This window comes from Puntigrus tetrazona, chromosome 1, assembly GCF_018831695.1.
Source record: "Puntigrus tetrazona isolate hp1 chromosome 1, ASM1883169v1, whole genome shotgun sequence".
Classification (NCBI taxonomy): domain Eukaryota; kingdom Metazoa; phylum Chordata; class Actinopteri; order Cypriniformes; family Cyprinidae; genus Puntigrus; species Puntigrus tetrazona.
In genome coordinates, this window is record NC_056699.1 from 16,406,481 (window position 1) to 16,418,593 (window position 12,113).

The 12,113-nt window shown below is 40.6% G+C and overlaps 1 protein-coding gene across 2 annotated transcripts in view; it reads right to left on the reverse strand.

Moving 5' to 3' along the window:
* The window catches only part of dachc (dachshund c), a 42,322-nt gene that overhangs the window by 12,944 nt on the left and 17,265 nt on the right, over positions 1-12,113 (reverse strand). The window contains exons 2-5 of one of the 2 annotated variants that reach the window (XM_043248498.1): positions 11,960-12,075; positions 8,726-8,851; positions 756-928; positions 109-244 (exon numbers count right to left, since the gene is read on the reverse strand). In XM_043248498.1, coding sequence (XP_043104433.1) covers positions 109-244; positions 756-928; positions 8,726-8,851; positions 11,960-12,075 — 551 coding nt within the window. The remainder of the gene's footprint in view (positions 1-108; positions 245-755; positions 929-8,725; positions 8,852-11,959; positions 12,076-12,113) is intronic. The other variant, XM_043248509.1, reaches the window with a different exon arrangement.

Consider the following 12,113-nt stretch of genomic DNA (forward strand, 5'->3'; position numbering starts at 1 on the left):
GACTCCAATGACAGCTAAAATCTTGAAATGATATGCAACTCAGACTTTGTAACACGACACCGAGGAATAAAACAAAAGACAAGACTTTTATTAGTCGAGCGTACGTACGCGGTCGGTCAGAAGAGCTCTCTGTGTGGGCAGGAGAGCTGGACACGCTGCTGCTCTGTCTGGAGGATAAGTGGCTCCCTGACCTACGACCGTCGTCCAAAGAGGGGACAGGTGACGGGCTGTCCGGAACTCGCTCCTGATAGAAAACACAAACCATTGTAGAATAAATAGAAGGAATAGTTCACTCAAAACATGATCAGATCTAACGCACAAGAAGGTAACATTAGTTGAAATAAAAGTAACGTTGACTGAGCCCAACATTTACTAATACATTATTCAAATCAAAGGTTGCATCTATTAAAATTAATTAACCGACCCGAGCTAACATGAGCTTACAGATTAACAAAGATTGATAAATACTGTAACAAATGAATGGCTCGTTGTTAGTTAGTGCATTAAATATAGTTGTGTAATGCAAGCTTATTTATACCAAAGTTATTTGTTCACTTTTATTCAGAATGCTTTTCATTTTTTTGTGGAACACACTCCAAATAACATTTCAGTCACTTTGGTCACTACGAGTTAGAATTCTTTATTTTAAAAAAATTCTTTGTAAACGTTTTATGGGTTTGGAACAATATGAAACCAGTTAACACAATCGATGACGAAATGCGAATATTTTTTGGGAAACCTTTCCGTTAAATTACCTTTATAACAGACGTCACCATTCTGGACGGGGCAATCTGGACCTGGGCAGCAGCTGCCATATTGGCAATAGTGCTGAGATGGTTCATCTGGTTCATCGCCATAGTGACCGAGGCAGGAGGCAGACTGACTGGAATCAGGGGATGTGGCATCATCATGAATGGAAGTTCCAAACCTGCGCAGAAACGCACACAAGAATAATTCGACCCTAATGAATCACCCATAACACGGATTTCTGCGTAAACGCTTTACTGCGCTGCAGGAAACCCTAAAGAAACGCGGCGTTCCGAAATCCGGCTCATTAAAACGACACTTGCTTGCGCCAACAGTTTGAGGATATTAAGAAACGCTCATCACACACTGTAAGGGAAAACATCTTGTAAATAGTTCCAAATTATGATGCTTCACGTTATGAAATTTCATCAGTTTCTGCTTTGTTAGAGCTCTCTTTAAAGATGTGCCATTACGGCACAGCATGTCTACGAGTATAACAAGAGCTGCTGGAGTCTGTACCTCAAACCAATTAGCTGCTTCTCAGACTGCTGCAAACGTCTTCATACATAACAACCCCGTGATAAATTAGACCACACACTCTATTTGTAGCACAACAAGCTACGTGACAGCGAGACTGCAGTACACACGCCTGCTGTGTGACCGGTGTTTTGCTTGTTTTGGTGTGCTGATCCGATCCCTCGCAGCTCACTAACAGTGTTATGCTTTATAGGAATGCGAGCGGATATTCTCCGGAGAGGAATAACGGCAGAAAAAGGAAATGGATCCTCTCGCAAAACTGAACAGGTCAGGGCGTAAGGTTACAGTCAGCCACTCTGGATGAAAGAGAGACGGCGAGAGAGAGAGAGGACATTTCTCTCAAAGGCTTTTTCATTTCTCATCAGTCGCTTTAAGAGACGCTCCTGAACTGTGTTGGCCTTGTGGTAATGGATTCACTAGGGTTGATACTCGCGGCAGATGATGAGAAGGAAGGCCAGGAGATGATGAGCCCTTCGGAGGTGATAGTTTTCAAGACCTTCCATCTCCCTCTGCTTTTCAACCAAATACCAGGTGGCTCTTGGGGTCGGAGGTCACCTCTCTGCCACAGAGACTTGAAGGGCCACTTACAAATGAAAGTTCTCCTTCCTTTCGTCATGACATTTTAGTCAGAGATGGAGAGAGGGAGGGGGGGAAAGCCCCTGATTTTCATGAATCGGATGACACGCAGATCAGTCACGGCGATCGGCCGACAGAAAGGAAGTGAAAGGGAGATCAAAGGAAGCCACCGAGCGCTCAAGAGATTGATGCATGGATGGTAAAGGGATCTGAGCCAAGCACAAGCACATGCCAAGAACATGCTCCGTCTTCTTCGCCAGGCGTCACTAATATTCTTAAAGTCGAAACGGCAGTGCCGTCCGCGCATTCGCCTTTTCAAGTGGAATTTAAACTGCCATATTACGCTAGAAAATGCTGATAGGAGCAATATCTGGCCTTCTAAGCGCATTCGGGAAAGGGCCTGAAGTGGCAAGGAAACACTAAAGCCCCTCCCCGTCCAAAAAGACACTTTTGAATGAGACTGGAACTCAGCCAAATGCATCAACATCCGTCACCCTTCATCCGTATCTCAAGGGGCCTACGTCTCGGCTTCTGCTGCAAAAAGAATAACAATGCGATCCGCCAGCGTCTGTTAACGCCGCAGTGCCACCGAGGCCTGTTTCTCAAACACATGGTGGCCGATATCACTCACGAAGAGCTTTCAATCTTTATTTACCTAAAACAAAAGAGCCCAGGGCTAAAAGAAATTGGAGGCACGCCATTTTAAAATATCCCCCCGCAGCAGTTGCCATTGTTGCGCTTGAGACCGAGCTATTGTGGGAGCGTAAATGATTTTGACAGGAAGTTGCGAATTGTATAAATATTTAGCGTTTAATAAAAAAGGAGAAACAAAACAAGCGAACGCCGAGGAAAGGAAACAAAAGAAGTCTAATGACAGGGCTGGGAAGGAGCCAAGTGCTCGGCTGGGTAAATCCAAACACAACAGGGATCTCGGTACAAAACTGGGCACAAAACTGTTGCGTAAAATGGCGAGGAGAACAACAGAACAACACAAGACCTGGAAAGGATTCAAACGAGAACAGCAACGAAAAATATACAATGTAGCCCGCTGCTTGGATTGAAGGGTGAAGATTTGTACATGCTGATTATCACATGATTTAGTTTGAGCTAAATAAGGAGTTATTTCAAACAATTGTCTTTATGCCCTTGAATATGACACACTTTGGTTCCTGAACTTTTTAAAGCATTACAGGAAAAAATAGAAGATGCTTTGTGAGACAGAACAGATGTTAGATAAACTGAAAAAAAAGGAAATCAACAAGAAAAACAACACATACAAAGTGTCCTTATATTAGTTATTCAAGTCTGTCCCTCAACAAACGTGAAAAAAAAAATAGACTCAACTCTCAAGTCTGGGTCTAGGTCAGTATTTCTGGGAGTATTTTGACCTGGCCTGGATTTGACAAGACATATAAAATATGGTCTTGAAGATGGACTTGAGACTGAGTCCGGTCTTTAACTGCATTTAATATTTAAACTCATTTAATGGTCAATGGTCACAAATTTGACATTGGATTGTAATAAAACAATAATAAATATTAAAGTAAAGAAATTAATTGATTAATCAATGACAAAAAAGCAGGGTATTTCCCAAATTAATAAATAAATTATATATATATATATATATATATATATATATATATATATATATATATATATATATATATTATATTTATATTATTTATTTTTTTTTTTTTTTTTTTTTTTTTATACAAACATATAACATTATTTCAACCAGTAAATAATCTCTATTTTCTTCATAATTATAGTGTGGACTGAATTCCGTATTTTCCAACATTCCAACATAACATCTGATATTAGATACATCCTTTTGAGGGGATTCCGTAAAAAATGTCTTGTCATACTCGAATCCTTCTTCTCATTCTGCCTTATTTTATACCCTGTTCTTGGAATGTGGCAAATTATACCAAGGCATTTCGATACTTCGGTAGAATAGCTTTTTTTGTCATATCCAAATTTTCACAACAGATTCAAGAATAAAAACAAAAAACTTCAAAAGCTAAATTAATCTCGTAGAAATGAGGCTTCCGATTTTCCTAGTGCTACTGGCAACCCTTTCCCTTTATTGCTACTTTAATCTCGGTCATAAAAGTTTCTGCTTATGATGTGTGCTGTAACCCCTGCAGGTATCGCAGCAGCTCTCTATTCCTCAGGCCAACCTCCCCTGAGACGGAGCCCACCGGCAGGTGTGTGTGAAAGGAAGAGACTCTATCTGTGACACATACGTCTGAGAAGCGTTTACTGGCCTGACAGCACTGATCCCACCTCTATTTCTCACGCACTACAATATCTCAGATTTATTATTAACCTACGATAAGGCTATTTGTTTTCTCAATTTCCCCATTAAAGGCATTTAACGCGCTCCAGCCTGACAGCCGTATATAAATCAGTAGCGACAGACAAGCTTTATTTCCCAGACAAAGGTGCGGTTGCCAGTAAGCAGCTGTGGTCTAGGTGTTTAGTCTGTGCGTTTAGCTCTGGTCTTTGTAGTGGTTAGACACCATGGAGTAATTTCCACATTCCCGTCAGCAGGGGGTGGGGGAAGGGATTATGGAAAACCGGAAGTCTAGTTTCTCCTTTAGATGAAATTAATGATGCCTCCATGTGCTTACAGTTGAGTTACTTCCCTTATGGAAATAATCACAAAACAAGCAACAAACAACCGCAGTGGGGAAGAGGGAGGGATAAAAAACAGAGATGGAAAAAGGGGTTATGCGGTGAGGCCCTTGAAGGGCTTTGGGGCCTCGTTCAGGGGAAGGTTAATGAAGGCGCAGATATTTTGATTCATTGATGAAAAGAACCTGGACTTGGACTGAACTTTGGCTGTGATAGATGAGATGGTCTACGGCTGAGAAAAGAAATGAATAGATTTTAAAATGAATTCTTAATAGAGAATATGCGATTTGCTCGGAGGACAATCGGAGAAGGAAGTATTAACAGGCAGCGTGCTGAACTACAGCGCTCTCCCGCTGGTTGTCTGGTCGCAGGAACACGCAGCAGAATTATTGAGTGCTCAAGACAGAGACCATCACACATACACACACTTTTTTCCACCCACAGCCACACAGAGACTCAGAGAGGCAGTCGTCTCGACCAGCTGCTTGTGATTACTTGTGTTTACAATGAGCATCAGGCATCTGCTGCGTGTAATCCAAATCACACACACACACACACACACACACACGACGGAGAGAGAGTCTGTGGAAAAAACAAGCCGAAATGATCTCTTGCTCTTGAACAACTCGGGGTCAACAAATGGCATAATTCTATATACGAGAACACCTCACTGGCTGTCGTTCTGTTTCGTCGTGAGAAAACGATTCATTCCTTTCGGTTTCCATTAATATTGCGTTTCTTTAAGGTTGTCCAAGAGTTCACAAGCACATTTCACAGCTCCCTTTGCTTTCACGCCAATCTCTGTGACTCTAATTATAAAAAGTGCTCGGTCAGTGTAGCAGAGCCTTCTCACATTTTGCCAGTCTCATGTTTCAGCCCTTTTTCCTAAAGGTCGCAGTATTCCATACGACAGCTTCATTATGGAATGAAAACCTAAATTCAACCCCAACTGATCAAAACAAAGGGAAAAACGTTTTATTAGTGATGACCCTACATCCCTATTCACTCGTGAGTCAAATCTACATGTAATTATGAGTTTTTCTGTAATGGATAAAGAGTTTGTGACACAAATGCAGTAAAATACACCATTCTTTTACCCCGTAAAGCTCAGTAGAATTTTTGGTCTTGAAACATTCCCTCTAACCTGGGCTTTTGTCTTAGGAGAATATTTAACACTATTTCCAATGGAGAATCTAGGAAAAATCTGTCATCATTTAGTCATTTAGATTTAATTTCTTTTTTTTATTCTGAGAAAGTATAGAAAATATAAACAGAACCTCACATATGCATTTTTGATGCTAAAACAAGTTTAGTTGACGCACATCAAACTTAATGATGTTTTATAGCAAGCAAATTAAATCTCTTTATCATTTAAAGCATTGGTTTCAAACTTCCTGGAGAGCCACAGCTCCGCACAGTTTTGCTCCAACCTAATCAGACACACCTGATCCAGCTCATCAAGGTCTTTAGGATCACTAGAAACTTCCAAGCAGGTGTGATTTGGAGCTCGCTGGAGCTAAACTGTGCAGATCTGTGGCCCTCCAGGAATTGAGTTTGAGACCAATGATTTAAAGCCATTCAAAATACTTCACAATATAGAATACAGTCTCTTGGTCACTATTGGCCATCATCTACTGTAACATCTAAATACAATGCTGTTAATAACAATAAAAAATCTATCCATCATGCAGTGGAGAGTTTTTAGGAAAGTTTGCAGCACTTTTGTTCAGTGACTCCTCTGAGAATGTTCTTTATTCATGTTTCATTTCTTTGCTGATTCTAAAATGATGTTATAGGAATTAAAAGGAAAAAGGGGGTAACGTTCCACTCCATTAACTGTTCTTCTTTTATCATCCAATTTTTCCTGATTATGTTCGGCAGGAATCCCATTTCTTTTCTATTACAATTTTTGGGGAAGTTCGGCTTATCTGTCAGCTCAATCCCTTGAGAGCGAGAGACGGGCTGTAATGGATGTGTGGATGTGCTCGAGGAACTGAAGCCCTGGAGACCACCGCATATTTTTTGACTTGACGTCCTTCATCTTTACCTCTTCTCTTCGCAACAATGCTTGTACATATAGACTATTCATAGTAAGAGTTCCAAAACGAATACGTTTTGATATGCTCGGTGGATAGCATTGTTGCCTCACAAAAAGAAGACGGGCAGTTTGAGTGCCAAAAAAGCCATTTCTGTATGGAATAGAAAAACTGATAATAAGTAATCTGTCGGTGTGACTAACCGTCCATCCAGTGTGCATCCTTGTACACTGCACAAAACTGTGGGATGGGCTGGGATAGACGATAAGAGGTTTAAAAATGGATTGATATTATTATAGATCTAACCTAAAAGTGGGGAAAGGCAATTTTGTATTACTGTCTAAGGTCATGTGTCCTATGTGTGGCACTTAATGGCATTTTGATTTAGTATTTTAGACAAAATAAATAAATAAATACACAGAGACAACCGCATTAAATTATCAGCTAATAAAAAAATGAATACAAATATTCTCAAGAGGCCAAATACTCAATTTATGAAGACAAGCTTCTTGAGCATTCATGGCATTGTTAATAAATTACCATTAATAAATGAACATGAATAAATATTGGTATTTTAAATATATTAAGAAATTTTAAATGTTGATTTTAAGCTTTTTTTGTGTTGGGTCATCACTCAATTTCCTCAAACCTGTTGAGAATTTCCCACCTAAAAAAGCCCTTGTGTACAATCCACCTAGCTGCACCAACTTAACATCAGCAAGACACATCCTCTCTAAATTCCTTCTTGACAGGACGGTGTGACTATATCCAGAGCCCTCTACTTCCTGCTCAGGGGCACAGCTGTTATAAGAAGCTCTATTTAACCAGAGATGAGCTCATATCCTGGTAATCATGGCAGAGGGGGAGCTGCTAAAAACAGTGTCCCAATCACCAACTGGATCAGTGCCACTGGAGTTCCTGCTCGTTTCTGTCTAGCCAGCCTCATACATGCCACACGTCCCTACAGATCTGTTCAATCTTCAGGGTTTAGATGTATCACATTTCTCAGACTAAGAGCGCTATTCTGGGAACAGTTTGTGTTTGTCAAATGTAAATAATTATATGACCATCGGATGAGGGTTCACGTTCAAAACACAGACACAGAGAGACTGATATTTTCAGATTTGTTCACCAGACAAAGCCATCATTGTGTCAGTATTAAAATGATATGCCGCCGAACCCGAGAGATGGACGGAGACAGACATTTTGAAGATGGATATAACGATAAAGGAAAGAAAGTTGAAAAGAGCTGTTCTGCACCACTCAGCTCTCTTCGGCCGTATTAATATTCCACACCAAGTGTCCACACTCAAGGTTATTCTCACTCTAAATTGCTGAAGATAAAAAAAAGCTCCTTCTTATTAGCATTTGTGGGTAAAACCTAGCTAATCTTATTCACACTTATCCCTCTCGCTGTGACATCCTGGCCTCTGTTTTCACTTTTTCTCCACAGAAAGGTCACAACCTCATTTTCATGGTATTTTCTTGCTTAAATCTGCTTACAATGCACAGTTTCTGAAAAATAAGCACCGCATCAGTGGGCAGTTTCTGGAAAATAAGCACTGCGTCACAGAACAGTGGCAATTTCCCTCTTTTATTAAAGCTGAAGTATGTATTTTTTATTTTAAAATGATTTTATTTATTTTAAATTATTTTAAAAAAAAAAGTAAATAGTGTATAGCAAACTGTATGCTTAAGTGTCCCGACATGACACCATCGGCGCAACCAATGACAACGACTTTGAGGCATGACTTTCTGTAATTCCAACCAATGCCAGACAGGAGAGTGTTTGTTGTGTTATTGTAGTTATTTACAAGTCGACGATTGTTGCTAAGAGTCAAAGCCAGTCTGCAGATTTGAGTTGACAGATCTAATAGAAAATCGTGTAGTGTAAACAGCTTCCATCCAGTCTAAGAATATCAAACATGTCTGATATTTGTAGCCAATTAAAGCAGCAGATGAGTGTGCGCTTAGAATAAACAGATGATACCGTTCGCTGCGGTGAAGGCTAATATTGCTATCTTTATAGTTATTGTTCTTTGTGCGAGCTGGGCTTTAGGCTTTAGTTTATTATCGGAATACGAATTAAGATATTTCTGCTTAACTCTGAGAGCTTTCTGACGCTCTGTAAACCGCCAGAGCCAGATACTTTGACATATGAGCTTCAGTTTAAGAGGGGAACTGACACTTACCCATGCTGGAGGTGATGTCACCATTCTCAGAATCTGTGCCGTGGTTATTATTGCCATGGTAACTATTCATCACCTCCAATTTGATCTTCTTCTTCATGGCTTCGGCGAGTGTGGCAGCTGTTAGGCCTATCAGAGTTTTAAAGATAGAGAGAGCAAGAAAACGTGTTAATTCATGATCGTTGCGTTTTCTTTGCCTTTTCCAAAAAAAAAAAAAAACATTCCATCACTTCAGCTGCCAAAATCTCGTGAGAATATGTGAATGTGAACAATTGTTAACAGATTCACCTCACCGCCTTTTCCAAAAATGTGCCTAATTCAAATGCTTTTGTGAAAGCAATTATGAATATTTCACATCCCGTAATTGAATTTGACAGAAGAGCACACTGGCACTGTAACATTAGATGATAACAACAGGTCTATTATTACCCACAGCGTCATCCCAAAGCTACAGTCTGTCCCACGTCACTGTTCTGCAGTCAGTCCATTGACTAATACCTCCTTCTATCTGCTCTGAGACACCAGCTTCGAAGAGCAGGCCCTGGATCAGCTGAACGAGGAGACATCTGTAAGTCGAGATCTGTTCCCCCTGTCATACGCTGATAATTCAGGCTGCCTTGCACCTGCCCATTGTCACAAGTCTCCAATAACTCTTGTTAACTGCATGTGTGTGTGTGTGTGTGTGTGTGCGTGTACCCCCAGCGCACACATGTTATAATTCAATTAAAATTAGATTAGCCTCCCTTCACTGCACAGAGAGCTGCTCCTAGCCACGCAACTCCTGTTCCTCTTGCACTAGCTTTAAAAAGCTTAGACAAAATTATGATTGTTTTGTTAAAGTTGTTTTTCGACTCATTCTAATATAGCCCCCTGGGGAACAGTCAAAATGATTTTGATGTCGCTTTTATTTTTTTTTAGCACCCTCTCATTCAGTGGTGTGACAACAACCCAAACGCTGCTCCTCCACTGCTATCTAAGCATGCCGCCGTCGGTTGGTTAAAGTAAGTCAGGTGAACAATCGCCTTAGATTGGATCATTTGTCAGACAACGTTGCATCAATGTTAGCTGGACTGGTTATTCAGAATATGGCTGTTCGTCCCCGACAATTTGTGAAAGTATCCATCCAGTCCCGATGCGTTTAAGACCTATCCTTTTAAAGTCCGCGCGAACTGCTCTCAAATGTGGTTCTAGAGCTTTCGAACGCTGGCATTTGGCTGCAATTCACAACAGTTATGTGCAAATATGAGGCAAGCTCTGGCAGTGAGCTTTAGGAGCGGGGTGTTTTTTTTCTCACTCTCTCAGTTGCTCTCCAAATGCTTTCACTAAATGTCAAGATCAGAGCATGAAAGCCAAGGTCCCTATTCAGCCTGTGAAGAGGACGATATCAAAGCATTCCCCACTCTCAGTCTGCAATCCACTCAAAGAGGGAAAAAACTGTCCTCTCTCTCTTTCTCTCTATCTCCCCAGTGGCCTTTGAGTTCCCATCTCTGTGGCTGACATTGATAGTGTGACCTCTGCCGAAGATAAAAGAGGCCTGTGCTATTGAGCATTTTCTTTCTCCCTCTCACTCTTTCTCTCTCCATCACCTGCTCTTTCTAAACGAGTACAAATGTGCGGCCCTTCTCGGGCTCTCTTTGAGAAGTCGTAACGAGCAAGACCGCGAGCGCACATACACAGAGAGAAGGGCAGCTTAGAAGTCGGTGCATTTAGCTTCAGGATGCAGGATGGACAGAAGTTGTGATGCTTTAAACGGCGCTCTTTTGAGGAAGAGGAGAGCTGACACCACAGAGGCCGAGGTGAACATATCTCCAGGCAAAATCTAATAGGTTTTAATCATAATATCACAACACAATAAAGGGCAAATTAGAGTTGGCAAGATGAGGTTACATGCTACCTCGGGCAAACCTGCATTGTGAGTGTGGAAACAATAGCTGTGTTTTGTTGGCTTTGGGCTTTTCCACAGCGCAGCGTGAGTCAGATTGTTTATTTGCGTCACTTCAGATAAGTGCTGTTTAAAGTGACTGACACAGAAATGCAACAGGCTGCAACTGGTCTGTGAAAATGAGCGCTTTTTCAAGCAACTGATTTAAAAAGACAAAGAACAGCGAACTGAAGTCGGGTTTTATATTAAAGCATTCTTACCTCGGCTTAACACGCAGAGAAAAAACTGTAGGAAGCCACCCGTAGGCTGATTCCCCCCTAAACGTTTAAACACTATGGCTCTGTAAAGCTCAAAGCATTTTTTGTTTGAGCATTCTGTTCAATACAGCATAGCAACAACGGCTCAGCCAATAGCGTGAGTGTGGGTGGAGCTATCAGTTTAAGCAACCAACTGCAGTGTTTGGGAAACCCATTTGAAAACAGTCATTCTTGTTCTCATTATTATTATATTAGTTTCATTTGGTGATGCAGAAATAAACATATGGATAAATGGAAATAGTTTTGCTATAATATGTACATAAATCACCATATTTCCTGTTTGAGCCAAAAGATGCTTTTAACTCAATGTCCTAACCAGATACCACTCGATGCCACAATAAGCAATACAAACACAATGGTGATACAGATTTACTTTTACTTTAGATTCTACTTTTGTACAGCAATTAAGATATTCAGATATTTAAAAAATAACTTAAATATGAATTTAATTCAAATTAATGAAACGAGTGCAGATCGATGCACACTAACAGCTAATATTGCCCATAACCAATTGTGCAGTGGATGAGGATTTGATTAGAACTACAAACATGCATAAAAGGTGTTAAAAACTACAAACATGGCAGATATGCGAGACCAAGAACAGGCAGAGAACAGGGTTTGGGTGATAAATTATCAGTAGCTAAACTGTTACAAATATTTATTAAATCCAATACGGTAGGAAATTAAATCAAACTTATTATGAATAATGTTAACTTTGACAAGATGATTGACAGGGCAGTTTAAATGAGACAGCAGTGTACAGTGTACAGACTCCGCCCACATGCTCTTTTTTGATTGGCTGCGCTTTGTGATTGATTTTATTGTGTCTGGTGCGGACAAATAGCTTGTTGCTGGAAACTTATCGTATAAGGTCTGCTTGGGACACAGTGTAATTCTTCATTTAAACCATTAATTGCCTACTTCCTTTTCCTGTTCTCCCTTCACTTTTAATTATGAATCCTTTTTCATTTGAGAAAGAATGAGATTTGTTTGTTCTGGCAGTAACAGTGATGTAGGAGCATTTCCTCATTTTCTTACCAGTGTGAGACATCATTCCTGAGGACATGAGTCCAGAGACAGAGTGGGGCAGGACGTGAGGGCTCTCGGGTGATGTCACGCTCTGGGTTCGTTTAGGAGGTCTGCCAGGTCTGGAGCTGAAAGACGGACACAATGGTTACATGTAACAACCTAT